The sequence below is a fragment of the Epinephelus moara genome, chromosome 7 (assembly GCF_006386435.1).
Source record: "Epinephelus moara isolate mb chromosome 7, YSFRI_EMoa_1.0, whole genome shotgun sequence".
NCBI classification, from domain to species: Eukaryota; Metazoa; Chordata; class Actinopteri; order Perciformes; family Serranidae; genus Epinephelus; species Epinephelus moara.
Window position 1 is genome coordinate 31950676 of NC_065512.1, and position 23519 is coordinate 31974194.

General features: G+C 40.0%; 2 protein-coding genes across 3 annotated transcripts in view; both read left to right on the forward strand.

The window, feature by feature from the left end:
* The first annotated feature begins 326 nt into the window (after nt 1-326).
* Nucleotides 327-18625, forward strand: esyt3 (extended synaptotagmin-like protein 3). Of its 2 annotated transcripts, XM_050048078.1 has the most exons (23): nt 327-1194; nt 3550-3591; nt 4367-4501; nt 5570-5646; nt 5778-5847; nt 5944-6033; nt 6117-6172; nt 6265-6385; nt 6542-6718; nt 8188-8270; nt 8586-8634; nt 9432-9521; nt 9713-9775; nt 9862-9921; nt 13170-13241; nt 13469-13555; nt 13862-14011; nt 14306-14637; nt 14784-14882; nt 14992-15123; nt 16280-16385; nt 16623-16672; nt 16873-18625. In XM_050048078.1, exons 1-23 carry the CDS (start codon nt 850-852, stop codon nt 16910-16912), a joined length of 2526 nt encoding a protein of 841 aa, XP_049904035.1. In that variant the 5' UTR covers nt 327-849; the 3' UTR covers nt 16913-18625. The 2 variants fall into 2 exon arrangements, with proteins under 2 accessions (XP_049904035.1, XP_049904036.1); XM_050048079.1 differs by lacking the exon at nt 9862-9921 and having other exon boundaries at nt 328-1194.
* Nucleotides 18626-20457: 1832 nt separating this feature from the next.
* The window catches only part of dnah7 (dynein, axonemal, heavy chain 7), a 95092-nt gene continuing 92030 nt past the window's right edge, over nt 20458-23519 (forward strand). The window contains exons 1-7 of the mRNA XM_050048073.1: nt 20458-20577; nt 20876-20966; nt 21129-21309; nt 21600-21654; nt 22223-22403; nt 22550-22622; nt 22861-22986. Coding sequence (XP_049904030.1) covers nt 20509-20577; nt 20876-20966; nt 21129-21309; nt 21600-21654; nt 22223-22403; nt 22550-22622; nt 22861-22986 — 776 coding nt within the window. The 5' untranslated portion in view covers nt 20458-20508. The remainder of the gene's footprint in view (nt 20578-20875; nt 20967-21128; nt 21310-21599; nt 21655-22222; nt 22404-22549; nt 22623-22860; nt 22987-23519) is intronic.

The window sequence follows — 23519 nt, forward strand, 5'->3', positions numbered from 1 at the left end:
CTGCTTGAGTTCAACAATAAATCAGGGTTTAAGCAGGGTTTGGAGTCAGACCATCTCCATTTATTGATATGGAATTGACAAAGAGTGTTCAGAAGCTGAATAATATAGGCAGCATTGCTGTTCATCCCATAGAACACATAATTTAACATTTATACATACATTAATCTGTATGTTAGTGCCCATTTCAGGAAATCACGGACTTGTTATCACACAGCTTTATTAAAATGAGGACTCTCTGGCGCCATCTGCAGGTCATGCTGCATCTGTGCAGATACATCCCTGCTGACTATTATCTCCTGTTGTCGAGATACAAGGTTGGGGCTTTGCAGATAACAGAGATAGTACATTACTGCTGGTCTATGAACAATATGATGATGATTTATAGAAGCTTGGCGCAGTCGCAAAAACATTTACAGCAACAAAATCTTATTTAAAAATGTTAAATACGCTGTACAGAAAGCCCAGGCAACAATAAAGTATTTAACGCACACACACTCATACACACACACACACACACACACACACACACACAAATAGGTTCTTGTATTTCAAGGTTGCTGCTTCGGATTCATTTTTAGGGTGGAGTTCTTTCTTTGTGGCACGCACTCCCCACCCATGGGTGCAGGTGTGCCTACCTTCCTTTTGGAAGTTTCAAACACGGAAGTTTCAGGACTGTCATGACTCAATTTACTACTGCACCTATGGAGTGCTCAGTGGCTTGGCTTCCCTGTCGTGTTTTCCTCGAGGAAGCCATGCAAAAGTGACCCGAACTACGCGACAAAAATTAAAGTGGTCGAGGCAGGGAGCGAGAACAACTCTTCTGGACTTCAGGAACCAGGTTCCGACCCAATGGCATCCGCCGGACAGATGCATCCGACGGGCGGAGCGGGGCTCGTGGAGAGCCCGTCGCTCCACGGCAGCTCGGACAATCTCAACTCCTCCGCTGTCAATCGCATGCTGATGGAGTTCCTGATATACTTTGGCCGAGCCATCCTCGTCTTCTACCCCGTGTATCTGACAGGATACCTGGGCCTCAGTATCAGCTGGGTGCTGCTCTGTATGATGATGGCCACCTGGTGGAAGAAGAACCGCCAGTGGAAAGACGCCCGGATCGGAACCGCCATCGACTTTGTGGATAATGAAGCTGTTGTGGTCAACAAGGAACTGGAGAATACCTTACAAATGGCATCATGGGTATGTATTATGCATGGTGAAGTATTCTGATTAAGTGAAAGAACAAGTAGCCTACTAATAGGCTACCACACTGTGAGAACACCCTACAGGTAAAAGACCAGCATTTAAATTCTCACTTAGACTATTAAGTTAAGTGTAAGGTATAATCAGAAAAATGGTACTTAAAGAATGAATGATCCTATGGCTGTTTTATCATAAGATTACTGTTACTAAAGTATGAACGCAAAAGCAGGATTTTGGACTGCAACTAATGACTGTTAACTCGAAAACCTGATGATGATTTGCTCAATTAATCCATCCATTGTTTGGTTTGGAAAAAAAGTAATAATAGCATGGGTGGGCAAAACAATCGATACAGCACAGTATCGCGATATTTTTGTGCGGCAATATCGTATCGTTACACGGACAACAAGTGTCGCCTTATTTATCATATAAATTATTAATATTACAAATACAAATTAAACTTTTGGTAGCCTACTGGAGTAATATAATTTTTCACCAGTCCACTAGATACATTTTGCTGCAATACAAATGACTGAAATCAGATGAACAGACAGATGTTGACAAAGTTTTCCTTTGGGGACATAATTTGCAGTTGAAAAAAGGTAATAAATCACAATATAGATCCATATTTTATTGCAATACTCAGCGTATCACAACACCTTTAAAATCCAAATATTGTATCGTGACTGAAGTATCGTGATAATATCATATCGTGGGGCCTCGAGTGATCCCCACCCCTAAAAAGGAGAGAGCCTGCACAATGACCCAGAGCCCAAACTGACATCTTCACAATGTTTGTTTTGCCCAACCAACTTCAAAATGATCAAAAACACATTCAGATAATAAAAGGAAAAGTAGCAAATCACATTTATGAAGCTGGAACCTATTAAATGTTTTTATATGAAAAATGACTGAAACTCTTATCAGGCCAAGGTAGTTGTCAATTAATCCTCTGTAAACCGACTAATTGATTAACTGACTAATTGTTCCAGGTAACTAAAAAAAAATTGTAAAGTAATTAATAAATAAAGCTGACAGATGAATGTAGTGAAGTAAAAAGCATGTGCCTCTGAGATGAATGAGGGTAAGAGTAAAAGAAAGAACTTTGGTAAAGTACAAGTACCTCAAATTTGATTAATTTGATTTGATTTCTGCTGTTTGTCACTGAGAAGCTTTACTTTGGTCATAGGTGTCAACTGCCTTCAGCGAAGAGATACAACATCCCCATCACTGAAAAACTGTCCAAACTTCGATGTCAAACCTGTTTTTGTTATATCTGGAGTCGCTGATTTTGACTGCTTTTTGCCGGTCAAACAAGGCAACACTGAGTGTGCAGCTGTGGCCAAATGTGTGAAACCTCCTTAAACAAGTTCCATACTGTAGGACGTGTCACAGTCTCTGTTGCCTTGACAACATTATGCTTTATTTGCATGAAATGCCAGACTGGGGTTGAACCTCCCCGTTGTCAGAAATGGTTTAAGCCAGCCAAATGTGCTGTTATTTTGCAGAAGGTTTCGTTTCTCCGCATTTGGTTACACCACACCCACTCAAGCAGTGACTCATGGGAACTAAGACGGGAGGGACACAGAGAGGGGCTCTTCCAACGTCAGAGGAATGTAATAGGAACAACAGATCAGATTACTTTTTGGTTAGTGTCTTGCAGCTCACTCTCTGTTTGTGTGTGTAACAGAGAGACAGACAGATGAGTATGTCATTGTTGGTTTAAAACATAAAACACAGGTTTTAATACATGCAGAATTCCATTTTAAAACATGAGGATTTCTCCTCTCCTCCCAAAGTAAATCTGTTACATCAGTAGAATTTATATTACACCATAAAGGTCTTAGAAAGTTCTTTGACTTGTGGGTAAGCTTTCTCCCTTTAGTGTGTCAGACAGAACTCACTGATGTTCACTTCATTTATTTGGATAGATGCTCTGTATTAGAACATGATTCCAAACCTCTGTTACAGTCCACAGGTTTGAAACTGCAAAGAAACCCCAGTAAGCCTTAAATAACAAGTACTGCAGTGCTTCTCCATGTCCATTTTTTTTTTTTTTTACAAAGGAATGCTGTCAAATTTCAAAAATTGGAAAATTGAAAAAAAAAAATTGAAAAAATTAGATCCACCAGTCTTACTGCACCACACACTGGATTTTTTTCATTCAGCTGATTTTTATGTTAATAGATTTCACTGTTAATCTATATTATAATTTGCATGATGGATAATTGATAATTACTGACACAATTATTTCTGTCATCACCACCATCATGCATGCTGCTATGTTGGTTGTGTCGGACAAATACTTAGAAACCTGCTTTTAACATCACTGTCATTTTTTTCTTGTTAAAGGTCCACTTTCCTGATGTTGAAAAAGTTGACTGGCTTAATAAGGTACAGTATCAAAATAAATTACTCTCTCTGATGTTACGGTTTTATTGGATGATGCTAAGCACCTCTTTGAGGGCTGAAGAGACCCCATCTTGCTAAATTGAGCTGGTGCTTTTGAATGTTGACTCTGGATTAAAGGTGCTCAACAACATACTTTCCAGCCCCACAGTGTACTGTCATGGTAGAGGTCAAATGGCCTGCATTCAAGTGAATTCCATGTACACAAAAATGTTTTGGGGCTGGACAAGGTGCTGGACTCATTACTCTGCTGTGACTAGGTGCAATTTACAGCATTACAGAATTATCAATAGTATTATTAGTCAGAATGACCCTTAAAGTAATGAAAACAGAAGGGTTATCATTGGTTGAACAAACATTTTATTACTAAAATTGAAACCTGTAAAGTGTCTCCCTTTTGATAATAATTGAAATATAATTTAGGTTCTCCTTCCAGTTGCTTTTTTTCAATATCGTAGATAGGCAAATGGACACAGTATGATAATCATCTCTTTTTATATCACAGAATATATAACTCTCGCTACAAAGATAGCTTAGGAACACTGACATAAATGAGCTGCAAGCAACACACAGACTGCACCAATTTTCAAATGTGTTGATCATTTTTCCACAAACTAAAACTGCCATCACAAGATTTTAAAATACTGTATATTGCCTTCAGGTCATACCTCTATTTACATGTGCAAATGAAAAGACGTGGTGTTTGATTAAGGGGTGGAATCAAGGCATTTACCCATGCTCTGTTTTGCTTTGTGTTCAGGTGTTGGAGCAGGCTTGGCCTTTCTTCGGGATGTACATGGAGAAACTCCTTAAAGAAAACATCCAGCAAGCTGTCAGGCTCTCCAGCTCTGCGCTCAAAATGTTCACTTTTACCAAGATCCACTTTGGACACATAGTAAGTTTGCATTTGTCCACCATTACTCCTGTGACACTTGATCCATTACTAAAGCCATCTAATTCTTACTATGTTCAGACAAACAGCAAACAGATGTTTTATGGGCTACATGTTTTATAAAGCAAAGCACACCCCTGTGATTTGTTGTAGGCAGAAATGATGCCATGACACATATGTGATCAACTGAGAGGGAATACCCACGCCCTCTTTCCTAATGATAATTGGTATATTAATAACGTGAAGAAAACTTTTTTCTTTTTTTTTTTTACTTGACTCCAGTGAACAAAGAATCCAAAAAAATTAAGAAAATTGTTGATGAACTTAAGTCACAGGGCACCGTGTTTAACAACACTAAATCTGTATCAGATTATCTGTTAACAAACTCTCACAACACTCACACAGCATACTCCAAGTCACATTTATCCAGTCATTGCCTCAGTGCTTCCCAAACAGACGTGTAACTGAACGGAAAGTGAAACTTCATATATGCTCCCTTCAAAGCCAGACATTGACAAAAACAGTAATTTTACCTCCTCAATCAGTTAATTTGTTTGTGTTTTTGTCTAACTTTGGTGTTTTAAATGGTGTGTTAAAGTCACTCAAAAACACAAACTGATCAAGGTGGTAGTGGACCAGCAGCTCTCGTGTTCAGCGAGGTAAAATGACTGTTTTTGTCTTTGGGGTCTGGCTCTGAAGATAGCATAGATAAGTTTCACTTTCCTTTCAGTTCCTTGTTGGAAAGGGCTATCTTTTTGGGAAGCACTGAGCAGACGACTATAAATGAGACTTGAATTATACTGCAAGAGTTGTGTGAGAGGTTGCAAACAAATGTTTTGATATAGTTTTGCCGCTGGTAAACATGGACCCCTCTGACTTTAATTCATCAAGAATTTTCTCTGATTTTTGGATTCTTCGTTCACCATGGAGTCATGCGAGAAAAAATCCTTTTCCTTACGAATTCAATGTAACATAGGGTGAGTACTTGATATAAAAATGGTCATTTGGAGGGTGAAGTGTTCCTTTAAACATCGTGGATAAGGTTCCTTTAATATGTTTCTTTAATTCTAGCCTCTCCGGATCACTGGAATGAAAGCATACACACATGAGGTGGATCACAGGGAGGTGATTCTGGACATGGATATATGGTTTGTCAGACACATTTCTCACACCATAGCTCCATCTGTCTTGTCATTTGACGATGAATGTGCTTGGCTCCAAACAAGAGCCTCGTGGTTGTGCATGCTGTTTTCCCTTACCAGCACTGTTCACTTTGCAGTTATGAAGGAGATGTAGACATCGATGCTGAAGTGCAGCCACCAATCACAGCTGGCGTTAAAGGACTTAAAGTGAGCTCCTCATTTTTCTGTATTCTCTGCATTGCATTAATTATTATCATTATAGTTTGTTTACAAGTCTTTTAAACACTGTCCTGAATCTCCCAGCTCAAGGGGAATATGAGGGTCATTTTGGAGCCCCTTATTGGTCAAGCACCACTGGTGGGAGGAGTCACCTTTTTTTTCATCCGCCGCCCTGTGAGTGACATTTTCATGACCTCACTGTCATCAGTAAAGCTGTGTGATTAGCCAAGCTTGAAACTCTTAATAATTCTTTCCAGACCCTTTCAATCAACTGGACTGGCATGACCAACCTTTTGGACAGCCCTGCCTTCAGGTTAGGAGTTCATGGTATTAATGGTCACCCCAACATTTTGCTGTTTAATGTTCTTACTGTAGAGATCACTTATCTCCTCTGTTCCCTCCCAGCTCGCTGTCTGAGGACACCATCATGGACATCATTGCTTCACTCATGGTGTTGCCCAACCGCATGTGTGTGCCCCTCATAGACCAGGTCAAAGTGGACCAGATGAGGTTCCCGCTACCTCGAGTATGTAAGATATGTATTCAGTATGCATGAATAAAACAGTTAAACAAATTAGTTTCTCTTTTTTACACTCTTTAATACAAGTGAAGACTGTGTGTGTTTTTCTTTCATGTGAGACAGTATTTTTAGTTAGTGAACCTCTCCTTGTCTGCTCCTCAGGGTGTGGTGAGGGTCCACTTGCTGGAAGCCAGAGACCTGCTGGCGAAGGACACATACATGATGGGTATAGTGAAAGGGAAATCAGATCCCTATGCAACACTCAGAGTGGGCAACCGACATTTCAAAAGCAAGACCATCAAAGAGAATCTGCACCCCAAATGGAATGAAGTGTATGAGGTAGAGTAACAGGAACATACATGGCTTTAAAGCCACTACAAGGAACTTTTAACTGGATATGCAAAAGTCTCTCGTTTCTGCTGATGTCTGTGCGTGACCTACAACAGCAAATGAGACCATCGGTGTCAAGATGAGCTATTTCTATATAATATACATCATACCTTTAGGAAACTGTCTCCGGGTCGCCCCAGGTCGCTTCCAGGACGAAACGATTTACGGTAGTCAGACGGCACACTGCATCTTACCTAGCTGCTTACATTTATAAATAGTTGCTATTCCTCCTCCTCGACCCGACGTCCGCGGGGGGTTAAAATAGCAGCAATCATCGGGTAAAGTTCTGTGAAAGCACTGGACTCACCAACAGTCAGCCACATCTCAGTCACACAGACAAAATCCAATCCTCGGGAAGTTAGGAAATCCTTCTGGATAAACGTGTTGTTCGCTAGCGATCTAGCACTTACCAGCCCAATCCTGGCAGGATCCGGCGGGTCCATGGCGTTAGCTGTCCGGGGAGCCACACACAGAGGCCGCAGGTTGCGCAGATTCACCCAGCGGGGACGAGGAGAGCAGGGGCCGCGGGGCTGGAACACCTCATCTGGGCCGACGACAGGTACCAGCCAGGCGCCAACAGGGTCCAGCGAGTGCCGAGAAATAAAGAGGCGAGGCACCGCTCCATACTCAGTCCAAGAAGCCGTGGAAGTGCTCGCCAAACAGGCCTTCAGCCTTACCAGCCGACCGCTGCATTTACCCCGGCGGCAGTGGCGCTTACGCCGGAGAGGTGGAGCTGGGGCGCGGCAGAGGTGAGCTGGGATCCCCGATAGGAGCGGGGGCAAAGTTTTCCCGTCTTGTTGTTTCATTCATCCCCAAAACAAACACATGCGTGAGCCAGGTAAGCGTCTTTACGACAACACGCGCTAGAGCTCATGGGAAATGTAGGCTTCATTCCGGCAAAACACTACCGCTTTTGTCCACAGGGTTGCCAAAATCAACTCAAAATGAAAGTTCCTTGTAGGGGCTTTAAAGTTCCGCATAAAGCCCCTAGATAACCTTAGGAATGCATGAACATGATTGATTTTTCTTGCACCATATTCCCTGGTATGCAAAACAAGCAAACTGCTAAAATCCCACCACACATTTTCCTTGTTTGTGAAAAGCAAAGCTAAAGACATACACTCTCTGTCCCAGATTGCATTGAAGAGTTGCTCAAATCACTGTCATCAACATATTGTTTGACAGCTGAGGTTGTCTCCAGCACTTGACAGGTTCCTCCAATTTTTGTTTACCCGTTTTGTTGTCCTAACTGCACTTCCAGGTCTCATGTTCATTACCTAGTGTTCCTTTCCCATGTGTAATCTGCTCAAGGCTTATTCTAAATATTGTAGAAACTAAGTATGTTGACCTGGTGAACGGAGTTAACATTGATTTTCCCGTCTGAAAGACATTTGATAATATGCTTTACCTGTCTGCAGTTTGTCGTCCATGAAGCTCCAGGGCAAGAGTTGGAGGTGGAGCTATTTGATGAGGATGCAGATAATGACGATCCACTTGGAACGTAAGAAACTATCTAACAAGTAGGGTTAATGCTTTGTGAGTCACATGTATTGCATCCACTCTGCTATCCACACAGTTTCTTAAATTTGTCAAGCATTACTTATTACTCCACTATAACCCATAATCACAATAAACAACACCAAATACAGTTACTTGATTGATAATACACAGTAACAGTATCTTGTTCAAACTGTCTCTAGAGTAGATAGCTGGGTGGTGATTTGGAAACATAGGAGTAAAAATATTTATTAGTTTTAAATGTTAGTGCTATAAAGTTTTCACTTGCCATCGTTATCATTTTTCATTATCACTTCAGGTATAATCTTGATTTTGGAGAAGTGAAGAAGGAGGTAGAGATGGATCAGGTGAGTTTACATTTAATTCTGTGGATACACTGATCAAAGTGATTTGATTGGATTGGATGTTTTAATACTTAACGTTTAGGACTGTCGTACCAGTATGCATATATAGCATCTTGATAACTGTAGCAACTGATTTAAGCTGAAAATAAGAAGTAAGACTACCTATCATTGATCAACGCATCAGACTGTAGTTTAAGGTGTAATACAGGCAGAAATGGCATTGTGTCTTTTTATTAGAAACAGCATTCAGATCAGTTCTTGTCATTTAAACAGAAGACCACACTCTCATTTGCAAGTTCTCCATAATAATCTTGTGATCTTGAGAAAACAGAAGCAATTTTTCTTGTGATCAATTGTCTTGTTATCTCGAGAAATTATGCTTTTGTTTTTTTGAGAATCGTCATAAATTAACCTGTTATCATGAGAAAAAAAGCTTTGTTATCTCGAGCTAATGAAATAGTGAACTCGTCATCTCCAGATAATGGCATTAAAAAACAATTGCAAACACAGCCCTTCTTGGCTTCCATAGTTTTGTGCCTAATAAACTCAGTGTTTTCTCAGCAATAAGAAAAAAGTAGTACTCACAAAATAATCGCCAGCACTACAGGAGATTGCAGCGTACTGTTTCCGAGTGTTTAAATCTTTTATGAATGATCTTAAGAATTTGCAGCAGCAGCATTTTTAAGAATGGAAAGAAAGGTTTAAATGTTAAAGTATTTCTGACCATTTTCACTAGTTTTCTATTTAAATACAGTCTTGATATGAATGCCATGATAAATTAATCTTCCTTGCTGTTGTAGTGGTTTCCTCTGCAAGGAGTCCAGAATGGAGAGGTTCATCTCAAGCTGCAGTGGTTTTCCCTGAAGACCGACTCCAGCCTGCTGAGGGAGGTAGCCTCATTGTTGCTTATTTTTGTCATCAGAATTTTCATCAACATTTATATGTAATATATACTGCTTGCCACAAGTTTGCACATCATAACTGTAGTGTAGATTGCCCTTGTGTGTTATTTGAGTTATTGGGTCAGCAGTTAGTCAGTCATGTAAATCATCTATTGTTCTTTACCATCTCTCTCTTCCAGTCTACAGACGGTCTTGCTTGTGCTATGCTTGCAGTGTACCTGGACAATGCCTCCAACCTACCAGTAAGTGACCTCTAACGGGGGCTGTTGTTGTCGAGAGAAGACGATGCAACATGAATAGACAAATGTGAATGTGTGTATGTCTCTAGAAAGACCACAAGGAGATCTCTGGGCATCAAAAACACGGAAAGCATTCAAAGGAAGCCCGGGTAAGCTGCCTTCTATCCTTAGTAGCGGCTAAAAGAAGGAGCTATGCTGGTGACCTCAGACCCCTTTGTTGTCATGAGAGTGCTTTGCTCTACTCATATAATCCATATACTGTATGGAAGTTGTTCCCACTAATAGGTCAAATCAGTTTCGAAGGGGTGGCGATTAAAATTTTCTCGCAACAGCCTGATTAATGCCAGGAGACCCATGCAGTTGCTAAAATATTAGCCTGTACTTGATTTGACATATGAGAGTGATTAATCCAGGGATGTTTGGTATGCAAAGGCCCAACCCCTCTTCTAACAAAACCTGTTTGTACAAAGGTTTATCACTGGACATTTGCCCTAGGGTTTGAAAGAGAGAAACCTGTATTTTCATACATCTCCTCCACACGCCGTCCTCATTTGACCTCATTTTTTAAAATCACATGGCTATTTAAAAGACTGCATGGGAATGCTTGAGGCCTTAAACGTTAGGGGTTGTCAAATTGCTCACAGACACCTAACATGTAAATTGGGATTTTTACTTAAAGTATCTTTTTTGCCTGTTATAAAAAACTGATGTTTATTCTTCAAGAGTTAAATTAGGAAGTAATCTAGCTTCTCTTTCACTTTACTACCTTACAATTTGACTGTCATTTTCTATCTTGATGTCAGACGAAGGCCTCAGTCAGATCAAATGTTTGTGCTCCAGGTGTGCTTGTTGCTTGGCTGAGCTGGTATTTCTTGTTTGTCTGGTGCGTGCTTACCATTTTTGTGGGTGTGTTACAACCAGCTGGTATCTTTGTAGCTACATTTCTTCCTCACCCTGACTTGTTCTGGGTTTCCCAGCATAAAGGAAAGTGTTGATAACTAAATAGACAGAATTGTGGTGAAGACTTTGTTGACCAAATTACAAAATGGCTATCTATACTGAATTTGCCCTCTTTGTATTGCAAATATAGGCTGATAATTTTAAAGGATTTTCAGATTTCTACATAGGACAAATTAATAAATGTTTACAGTAGTCATGACAAACGTATGACTCCTTTAAACTTGTCCATGTTATAAATCCCATCAATCTGGCAATTAAGGCAGTAATAATCAAATTGTAGGATTTTTTAAGGACACTTTTTTTGACCCAGACATGTTGAACAAATGTAGCTCAGTACAGGGTGTCCTAATTTGAACTGTCAGTAGCATCTACTGCCTCTGAATGCCCTCTGCTGTTCAATGAGTGAAAATACAGTGAAGTTAAGTGTGACAGGCAACAGGGCAGCACTGAATTATATGGGCAAGTTTTGATTATCCTGAGCTACATTGTATCATATCAAACATACTTGAAATAAAACTACAAAAACAATCCATTTCCTTAATGTGGTTTCCCCATTTCCAAATGATTCTGAGGAAGAACAAATCTTCCCAAAGCATTTATTGTGATGTAGCTCTAACATTTAATCAGTAAATGCATTTTTAAAACACAGTCTCAGCCTACATGTCTCTACATGAGTCTAGTGAAAGTTATTGCTAAAACCTCAAATGTTTCTGCATCAACATCAGCACTTTTCTTCCCTCTTGGATAGTCCCTTGTCAGCCATTTTCATGCTAACATGCTAGCTGTGGCTACCCACTTGTAGCAACCACATCTTCTTCCAGTGATAATAAAAGTATACATCTCTGTTTTTTGCCAATGCAAACATCTGTTTCATATGTTCCAGATGGTGTGGTGTGTCTGCAGTATATTATTAGGGAGTAGAGTGCATAACCTACCCAGCCTGGGAGGCAACAGGCAGCTTGTAGAAACTCCCAACGTTAGCTTATTAGCTTGTTGCTGGAGGACTAATGTATAAATTGAAAGCAGAATTTATTTACTCTACTACTCTCAAGTAGTTGCAAATATATTGCTGATAATTGTCACGCTGTCCATTATTACAGTTTCTGACTATTATATGAAATAGAGTGAATAATAAATGACAATTTTCTTTAGGCTAACACGGAAGTTAGTGCCACCATGTTTCCCTTGTTAAAAAGCCAATTGGATTTTCCCATTGGATTTTGGAGTATCGCGGAAAATGAGTTCTGTGGCAAACACAAGTTTATGATACTTAGAGGTTTTGTTCAGCAAGATAATCTTCACAAATAAACACCACTTTTACGAGTTTTGAAGCCTAAATGCAGTGGCCAGAAGTAAAAAGCTAACGTCAAGCTATACCCGAACTGGGAACTGCCCATTGGTTCGACATCCCATTGTTCCGACCATATTAAACCCATTGTTGCGAAGTCCGTTCCGAAATCATCATGATGCCCTGTGGTTAAGGTCTGGTTAGGTTTAGGCGCAAAAACCACTTGGTTAGGGTCAGGAAAAGATCATGGTGTGGGTTAAAATGAAAAAGAAAGTGACAAACACATAAGCTGTGAGCCTGCTCCGCCTCAAGCCTTTCCCAGCTGACCCAGAGCTGGCGGCTGCGCACCATACGCCCGCCGCGAGCCGTTCAGCTGCGGACAGTCGGACTAATGGGCTGTCGGACCAATGACATGGACCCAAACGAACTACCCCACAGTAGCTTCGTCACCACAACAAGGCTGTAAAGATGTGTTTGGCATGATGACATCTTGTAGTCTCCTTTAGCCACTTGTTAGCAACCGCCTTTTAAAGCTTGTGTTAACTACAGACCTTATTTCAGGAATATAACCAAAAATCCCACTGACTTTGAGACAAGGGAACAGGTGGAGTGCTAAAACGCTAACTCATTTCTAGGTTTTAGGACTCGTTCCTGCACCACTCTCCGTGATGGAAATTGCCTGCAAACACTCAGGAATAAACACACAAAGCATTTAATGGGTTTAAAGAAAAATATAATGTATTGTAATGTAATGTCACACTCTCTGAAGAGTTTGTAACAGAACACACAAGCGTTACAGGATTGGTTCTCCAATGCTTACATAAGGTCTGTTACCCAAAATGGCACATAAGGCAAGCCTAACACATCTTTCATGTGACATAGTTTCAACGTCATGCTTGTTTCGGTACACAGATGTCAGAGTCCAAGCTTTTATCAGTGAACTCCATACATGTGTAAATCCTCATAACAGAGTCTGACTACCAATAAAAGAATAAATGACGTGGCAACAAATGATAAATGCAGCACACTTATTTACTGACACAATATATATTATATATTATGTTTTTGTGTCATGTTATTGACACACTTGAGTGTTCAAACATTTTGCCAGAAATTATTTACTGCCTCACTGATTTACTTTGTTTTCAGCTCACAAAGAGAAATGGCGGCCCAAACTCCTATGTGGAATTTTCTGTTGATGAGGATGTGCAAAAAAGCAAGGTACGGCTCTCACTTTATTCCATTAATACGCCATTTTCTCTTTACGTTAATACAGTATCTGTAAATGTGTGTTTATACTTGTTTTGATGTATTTTAGCACTGTACAAGAAGGCAGACTTGCAATTGTCAGTACACATCTGCTGTGTAAAATTGATAATGTCGCAATAGTCTAGCTTTTTGCAATGAAATCTTCAACTGTAGTTATTCCTATCTTTCTCTTTCCACAGGTTGTGTTTGCATCTAAAGACCCAAAGTGGGAGGAGGGCTTCACCTTCTTTGTGCGTAATGTCAGAACACAGCAGCTCGTGGTTCAGGTTCGTCATTTAATGTTGCATACACAGTACAGGAAGTTTCTCCCACATTTTTTGTTTTGATTGCATTGGCTAATTCAACATTCAGTAAGTGGAATCTGAGGCAGTCTACTTTTGTATTTATCCCTATGAACCTGTGTGTGTCAGTATATACTGCACTGACAACCTTAACTTAACTAAAAAGGAGGTAACACCAGTGTTGGAAATCTTGTAAAACTAGACCTCTTTCAGTCAGTCAGATATCCTCAGGGGTTTAAAACCTATTTCATTCACTGCTTAAATAGTTTTATTTGTGTTCTCGTGGTCCAGGTCAAAGAGCACGAGAAGAAGGCTCAGCTCGGTATTTTGAACTTGCCGCTGAGTCGCCTCCTCAGGTGCTCCGATATGATGCTAGACCAGCGCGTGCCACTGGAGCACTCCGGAGCAAACAGCCAGATCAAGCTGAAAGCAACTCTCAGGGTGGGTACACAACGTTGGCAAGCACACACACACATTTAGTATAGAAACTCACAGTACACATAGACAGATGACGCACAACACACATTTAGTTCAAAGATACAGTTTAAATTACCAAAACATTCAGCTGCTCCCTGTTAGGGTTCATCTAAAGTACATTTTCAATTCTATTTCCATCTGATAAAACTCAGATGCTCAACCAGCACCTAGATGGTGAGAACCTGCAAGTAAGCTCTATTACATTGTTGTTTTTACATTGTGTCACTCACATTAGCCATGTCTTTAATCCCACAATAGGTTCTTGCTGTTGAAAAGCCTCAACCAAAGATTACGGTCAATCCCTCTCCACAAGACAAACAGCTGAAATCACAGACTAACCAACAAGCTAATGCAGCTGTGTCCAATCCCTACGCTGCTACATCCTCCTCTCCAGCACTTTCCCCCAACACCGTCCCCACTGTCTCTGACCCCACCGCCCAGTCCTTATCTCCAAACTGGGCTCCTGAAAACCATAACAGCCCCGATGAAACCACGTCAAACATGCGTCGGTATGACTCCCACAGCCTGCTGTCGGAAAACTCCATGGCTTCATCACGTTTTGACGTTTCAGAGGGCGCCTCGTATCCAGAGTGAGTCTGTAGGTTTTTTGTTTTTCAGACCTTTAGCCTGCTGACCTTGAACTTTCCTGCAGATGTCTTGAGCTAAACTGTATGGACTTTAACAAGAATTAAGTAATTAAAGTGAGATTTATGAATGTTTTTTTATTTAATTATAGGGCAATCAGGAAACATCAGGGTTCATTTGGGGAGATCCAGCTGACTGTACGTTATGCCACCCTGAGGAACAAACTCATTGTCCTGGTTAACTCCTGCAGGTACACAAGAAAGATCCAGCCTCACCAGAGTTTCCCAGCAGAATTTTCTTTTCATGTTCATATGGTTAGCCAGCTATAGTGACCCACTGTGTGTACCTGTTGCCTGCAGGAACTTATTTCGCTTCAGTGAGAACGGCACAGACTCTTATGTCCGCCTGTATTTTCTCCCTGACCAATCCTGGATTCACCGCAAGAGGACACATGTCAAGAAGAGGACAGTCAATCCTGTCTTCAATCACAAGTAAGCTTACTGGATGCATCCTACATGAAATATCTGAAAGGAAAAAAAATCAACATTTCTTATTACCCACATAAAGTAGTTAGGAGCTCTATGCAACATTGAGAGCATATCTATGAGTCTGGACGGGGATTGTCTCCACAGGGCTCTCAACGTAGAGGCTAACAGTACTAACAGCAGTGCTGACAGAGCTAATGGTGTTAACCAGGAGGACAGGGAGGGTGGACGTTACACTTCCATAACAATGCCGTCCTGCCAATGTGGATCTGGACGCCATTGTCAGCAGTAACCGCCGTATGCATGCAGTTCAGAGCGATGGTATTTTGCTAGCCAGAGGGATGCACACCCAGGGACTCACATGCACTAGCATGCAGGTGTGGTCGGACCGTCTACCACAACAAGGAACAGAAAAGCTCGGATTACAAAACACATACAGCATGTGCGGGTAACGAGACAATGGGCCGCTGGGCGCAGATATGCAAAGGTCCCCACCACTTCTCCTACACTGGAACAAGAGGTGGTTTTGCATCTCTTCGTGGTCATTTTGTGTCAACATGGTTGTTTTGTGTCGTTTTGTAGGCGTTTTGGTCTCTTTGAGGTAATTTTATGTTGTTGTTTTGTGTCGCTTTGTAGTAATTTTGTCTCTCCTTATGGTTGTTTTGTGCTTTCTTGTAGTTTTTTTTGGGTCTTTTTGTGGTCGTTTTGCCGGCTTTTGTAGTTCTTTTATGTCTCTTTGCAGTTCCTTTTCATCTCTTTGTGATCATTTTGAGTCTCCTCCTGATCAGTCCTTGTTAATTTGAGTAACATTTTGCAAGTGAAGGCCAGGGGACTCGCTGACACTTTGGGCCCCTGATGTCAAAGTCATGTCACAGAAGAGATGAGGAGTTTTGTTCTGAAAACATTTTTTTTAACTGAGCCATGTGGATACAGACCAGTTTGGGCCCCTGAGCCTGTGCCTGGTAGGCTCGTACAGTTATCCATCCATGAGGGAGCGTGACATCATTCTCAGCTCAGGACGCCATTACTCCACTATATCTTTAGCAAATAATTGTTTGCTGCTATATTAATGCTCTTAATGTCGCATACAGCTCCTCTAAGGCCCAGAAGTTGAGACAGTGTCCTGAACTTGTTTCTTTCCGCTGACTCTCTTTCATCACAGGTTTGAATTTGATGTGCCACTTGAAGAAGCAAAAACGAGGAAGCTGGATGTGTCCGTGAAAAATGGCAAAATGTTCCACACACGAGACAGAAAGGACATCGGCATGGTGGGTAACGCTACTTGGGATAGAATGTGTCTTTTCATACCTGACACAAGATCTTAAAGGCAGTTTAAATACTCTATGCTGTTAGATGGGGTCAGTGGTGTTACAAATGTACGGCTGCTAAATCTAAAGCTTTTACACATTGTTTAGTGTTGTAAATGTTTTTATTTCATACATACACTTTATTGCAAAACCAGTGTCTTGGCCTTTACGGTTGTTACGCTTTGCTTCCATCCACAGGTGATGATAGATCTTTCACAGCTGGATTTAGTCAAAGGCATCACAGAATGGTATGCGGCCCAGTTTCCTACTTTTCCATGATTTGAATAAAAACAGTAGCTGAAGTACACTAAATTGAAGCACTAATACTTCTTGCCATCATAAATATTCTGGTCAATTGTAATAATATATAGAAATGTGTATGTGGAAACAAAAGGCTTATTTGATTTAAGTATAATTCTCTGAGTATTTCATCTCTCTTTCCTCTTAGGTATGAGCTCACACTGCCAGGGCTGAAGAAATACAGCTAGTGGGTAAAGCTGTAAAACTTCCATTTTCCCTGCAGCTCCTCAGCTTCTGCGAGGCCAAATGCAGGCCTGATAACTGCTGAGAGAGCTGCATACTGCTTTGTCTTCCTTATCATCGCGGACCAGAGTTGGGTTTTTCCAAAAGCAGCACTAAACTCATCTTAGATAGTGGACATGTTTGGTACTGTATGTCAAAGGCTGTGCGCTCACAGGCACATACAGTAATATTCCAAACTACATTCCTACTTTGGGTCTCACTTGGAATTAAGTATTTCAGTACATCTTGTCCCACTTATAGATATCGCCTATGGTATAACAAAAATACACTGTGTTAAATTATCTTGAAGAGCAGAAATGTAGCTGCAAATAAAACTTTTAGACATGCAGATAATGATAACAAAAGCAGTGTATTATCTTATGATCCACTTTATTGTAACTTATAACCAAACAATCCTTATTTATAATGTACTGCTAAACATTTACATTCCAAATTGTAATTCATCAGAACATTTTTGTGTCAAGAAACAAGGTCACTTCTTTAATGTGTATATTTTTTGTGAGAGGTTTGGTTTTTGAGTGGATGTGTGAGACATTTATCCTTTGTGTTTTTGTGTAAATATTTGTATTGATAGTTTTTATGTAATATTTTACAGTTGGGGAAATAAACACAAAACAAGTGTGTACAATCCAGGAGAGTCATTTCATATATGCCTTAATAAACATACATATTCACAGTTGGAAGAACCCAAATACTACTAAGGGTTTAGTGTGGGCAACTGGGAAGTTCTCCTGAAGCAGTCGGTTCATTACATGGGAAATGGCGCCCAAGCAAGACACATGAGAAATATAGTTCTTTGCTCAAGGGAACCTTGACTATAGTCACTGTGGCAGTGAGTACATCTTTTAAACCTAACCCTCTTAGATTTACGTTATCTTTAATATCTTTAATTTCAATATTTAAAATACTCAGACATAGCTTTAATGAGTGGATTACATCAGTTTCCTGTTTTTTTTTATAACACAATAAACAAGCTTGTTTTTTCCCTGTTAACTCAGGAAGACATGGAAAAAATCCTCTTACATAAGGTACAGCCATAATCACTATACATTGTTGTAGGCCTATATCTAGACTGCCATTTATGATAGCCATCGATGCCTACTGTATACATTCATTCATTCATCTTCTAACCGCCTCTTGAGGGTCGCGGGGGGGCTGGAGCCTATCCCAGCTGACATCGGGCGAGAGGCAGGGTACACCCTGGACAGGTCGCCAGACTATCGCAGGGCTGACACATAGAGACAAACAACCATTCACACTCACATTCACACCTACGGACAATTTAGAGTTAACAATTAACCTAGTCCCCAATCTGCATGTCTTTGGACTGTGGGAGGAAGCCGGAGTGCCCGGAGAGAACCCACGCTGACACGGGGAGAACATGCAAACTCCGCACAGAAGGGCTCCCACACCCGGGATCGAACCGGCAACCCTCTTGCTGTGAGGCGACAGTGCTAACCACCACACCACCGTGCCGCCCTACTGTATACATCTATGCCAAAAATTTTGTTGACTGCTTATTGTAAAAAGTTTTGCCTTGACTAAGATTAAGCTGTTTATCTGTCTGTTTAAATTATTCAGTAGTCGAAGAATTTATGAAAAGCTTCCGGTTTTTGGTGTTTTTGAATTGTCAGGTAACATCTCCATGTCAAAAAATATAAAATCTTAAAGAAAATAAATGTTGTTTTTTTCTTACTTAACATTGTTTCAAAAAGTGTACATGTACTTGGACTGGTTGTCTCATTACAGTACATATAGTCTATATGAGCTAATGCATGCAGGGTCAAGGGAGGTTCTGATATTCAATTTCACCCAGGTCTATCAGGATTAACAAACCTGATATAATTTATAGAAAAATCATATATAACATATTTATATACTCTCCAACAGTTACCAAATCCCCTCCTTTTAACACCATCAGTGCCCCACTCCCTCCACACACTACACATTATTTAACTATTTTATCAATGTACACCTTAAAGGAATTGTCAGATTTTTGAAGTGTGGTTGTACGGGATACTTATCCATATTCAGTGTATTGCATACAGTAGATGTCAGTGATGCACGTCCCCCAGTTTGGAGAAGCAGACTGGAGTCGGACATGAAAGCTAAGCAATGTATTGCTGTGGATGGGGGTCAGCGACAAAACATATTTTTGCTACTAGAAAGTCCTATCTAAAAAAAACCCCAAATCAGTTTTAGTGTCTGCTGATATTTAAAGTATTTTCAGTGCTTACCTTTCCATCAGACAGCTGACGGAAAAGGTAATGTACATCACCTGCACTGTGGATGGAGCTGTTAACTGCTTCATGTCCCTATCTATGTGCTCATCAAAGCTACCAGACTCTGTTGACAAAAACAGTCTTCTGCTGCTTCAATCGGTTAATTAGTTTGTGTTATTGTGTGATTTTGTTGAATGTGAATTAAACGCCAAGGTCACACATTAACAAATAAAAAATCTGATTGCCACTAGAATGCTCTATCGCATTTCAGTGTGACTACTTTACATATCTAAAATTGATTTCAAACACCCAAATCTCTGACATGCTTGTGACATATGAACCCTGAGGACATCTGGGGCCAGCCTAGACCTCCTAAGAGTTAGAACAAAAACATGGTGAAGTAGCGTTTTGTTATCATGCAGCACAAACCTGGAATAACCTTCTAGATGATGTTAGACAAGCCCCAACTCATTTTAAATAATCTTTTTTATCTTTGCAACTATTATCTGCATTTTTGCTGTTTTAATGGTGATTTTTTAAATTGAAAATCATTTAGTTATTAATTTTATCTTTTCTATCTTTTTCCTCTGTACTCATTTAATGTAAATCTGCATCCTTTATTATATTTTATGACTATGTAAAGCACTGGTGTATGAAATGTGCTTTACAAATAAAGTTGCCTTGCCATATCAAAAACCTTCATACTGTACAACACCAGTATGAATGCTGAGAGCAAAGGTCAAAAACAACCATCAATGAATTTCAACGTTGTGACTTTATGGGCATACAGTGTAACTTTGTTATTTTAGTGTTAACATGTATTGAAACATTAATATTGTAACTTTAGTGTAACATTTGAACTGCACACATCAATACCAGACACCTTAAAGATGTTGTGTACAAAAAAATCTCTGTCCTATCTTGATGTTAACATACTTAACTAACTTACTGTTTGGGAAGTTTAATTTAATGCAGCCATGCTCCTCTCATGGTGCAACCAGGAAGTATACAGCTCTGGGAATGTGACACTAATCGTGACACTGCACATATTTCCATTGAGACGCTTTATTATGTTAATATTTGCTGGGAATGCATTAATACATTATTCAGTGACATTTTCAGAGCCTTAAAACTGTAAACAGTCTTTGCAGTCACTATTGTGACCGATGGGATTAACGGTTAACGCCTGCTGGTACTACGGCTGCTAAAGGAGGTCACGCGAGTTTACCGTTGCTTCCTTAGCAACGGCTCTAGCAACGGCACAAGGGGTTTGTTGAAGAGCTGGCGTTAGCTTATGATAACTTTGCACAAGTACCAACATGAGTTCAGTCAGAAAGAAAACAAATATTACTGATAGTCTAGATTTCTTACCGCCAATTCCACCACAGGTAAGTGTAGAGAACACTACGGGCACTGTCAGTTGGAAAATGTCGTAGTGTTAACGCTTCAACTTCTGACTTAGTTAACGTTAGCTTAACTGACCATTAAGCTAACAGTTTTCAGTTATTGTATAGCCAAATGTGGACACTTGACAATATAATTAAAAAACCTTAGTGTCTTGCCCGTATTACTCTTATATTGCCATTTTCCAAATTGTTCGGTTGCACAATTTTTTAGCCAAACGCCTCTCAAACAGCCTAATTTGTGTCAAACAGCACCAACCCAATACTTAACTCCATTGTCCAGGTCCACAGAAAGCAGCCATGGATGGACACAAAACCTTCATTTTCTCTGTATCCCCTACACAAACCTCAAGGAACAGACACGGCTCTACAAAGTGAGTTCACTGTTAAAAGATTTAAGTTGCTAACAAGTTTCAGTCAATTAAAAGATATTGACTTATACCAACTCAAACATCAAAGTTGTACAAAGTGATACTGATGCATTTATAAGGACTATGGTAATTCTATTTGAATTGTTTGCTCTGTGTGTGCTGTAGAAGATGGGCTGACTGAAGGTGCAGACAGTAGACCAGGTCACAGTTATGACAGAGGCCAGAACCTGCTCCAGGGCAGAAAGGCAGTGCGGCTCCATGGGACCTACAAGCATTGCAGCAGCACCCGCACACAACTCAGTAAAAGGCGCAAGAATCTCCGTGAAACTCTGGTTAAATTCATATGGTGAGTCACTCTATAAAGCTTATTCTTTTCCTATCATGACATTTTTATTTATGCATTTGTCCATCTCTTCATTAGCGTGTTCTCTACATGGATTGGAAGCACAGGAAGGACAGGAATAACTTAACTAGAATTCAGTGTTGAAAATTGTTTGTTATCATAAAGTATCAAGGTAATTTTACCTGTAAACCATTCCACCATTGCTTACAGTACACTGCCTATGATGGGAAATAATTTCAATGAAGTAGCAATTGTGAGACTCCCATTTTGCTTTCTTTTTTTCCCCCTTGTAGCCAGCAGGAGGACGAGGACTCTTCCGAATCTACAACAAAGAGTAATCGTGAAATGGTAAAACGCAATACACACTCGATACCATATATAACATCACACGTCCATGTGCCCATAGTGAAGACATTTTGCCCGACATACTCTCAGATAATCTTTTTTAAGAAACTAGATATGACAGCCTTTTAACCACTGTTTTGTTTTGTCAGTCTCAGTGGTTGCAGTTGCTAGGTATATCTTTCGTAGTACAGCTTACATACAAATATATTTTCAATAATTCTTGCTTGTAGTAAGGCCAAACAATAAAGCAATGTAAATTGTTTTTTAATTTTAGCGTTTTTACGTACAGTGGTACAGTTGACTCATGAATCTTAGCACTCAATGAAAAATAAAGCCTCAGCTCAGATACACTGCGTGGAAAATTAAGTCAGCATTGGCCATCGGAAAAGGAATGTTCACAACCGGAATCATGCTCAACAAAACTGAAACTTACTCTCAACAAGTCCTGGATGTAAATATTTTTCCATTATTGAGTCATCAACACTGCCACCAAAATAATAAAATTCATGTCAAGCATTGTTTGCTTAAAATGCTGCTACTGAAAATAGCCTGTAATATTCTGTCCTGTCAGAGATATAATTACTACATCCAGCACGGGATAGACCTGGAGAATGTGGCTCCTCTTGAGGACTCTCGGCTTGGGAACATTCAGAAACTGATACCTCGCCACCTGAAGAGCCTGAGCACACCCCTGGAGCTGCTGGTTGATGAGATTAAGGAGGACTACCTGCTCAGTGTCAAGACAGCAATCTGTATCTATTCATTTATACTTTAAGTCGTATGAACTAGTAGTATTGTACTATCATTGTTACCGACTGTATGATTGGATGATTTTTAATGCATATGAATCTGGTAATAAGATATAGTTTGTTTCAATGTCATTTGTTTGTGATTGCAGTGAAATATACATTCAGAGGTTTAGGGGAAAATGACGAGGAAGGAGAGGAAGATCCGCCCCCTCACAGACTTGAGTAAGACAGCAGGAAGTGACCGAAGATATAGCATGTTTATCTTCAGAGAAGGATAAAGTGCCCCTGCTTACTTAAACTGTGTAGCATTGCTCTCATGATCAGGTCACATAGAGATTCCTTATTTTCCGATTTTATTAAGCAGTCACTGGAAGGCTTTAAAAGTATGAATTATAAATTCTGCGAGAGCGAAAAAGAAGAGGTTCGTTCTTTACATTCACTGTGCTATCTTCACTGTTAGGTTGGAGGTAGTGCCAAAACCATGGAACGAAGCCTTTGTCCATGCGCGAAAGAGGATGAGAGTTAAGCTTCACTCAATCAACCCCACTATGGTGAAGGTTATGTACATTTGGCATGACTTTTACAAGTAAGTACACTGTGTTACGTTTTGTAATTCCAGTTAAAGCTCTTAAAAGATTGCAGTTAATATGAAGGGAAAAAAAACATACAGTACTGTGTACAATATTTTATTGTCTTTTATTCTGTAATACTTAATTAAAAAGTCAGACACACAGCATGTGACAAGTAGACAGTAGTATGTGACCCAAATATTGTGAAGGCAATAAACTTTGTATTATACTTAACATGGCGTGCTATTATACATAATTAAATGTTCCTCTAAATTGTATTCACCAAATATAGTGCATATATATTACACTAGTGTCATAACAAATCAGCAGTTGAAAGCACCTTTTCTGGTGCAAATGACGATATTTACACAGTAAAGATGGTGAAAAAATAGTAAAGACTTGCAGTATAACATGTATAAATAATATCCTATTTTCACGAGAAATAGTTTTCCTGGTTTTTAAGATGTATAGGACATTTTTCTCCAGAACTTTTACAGTGAGCAGTTTTTGCAAATAATTGTTGCTGCTTTGATGGCATGGACAGATTTTT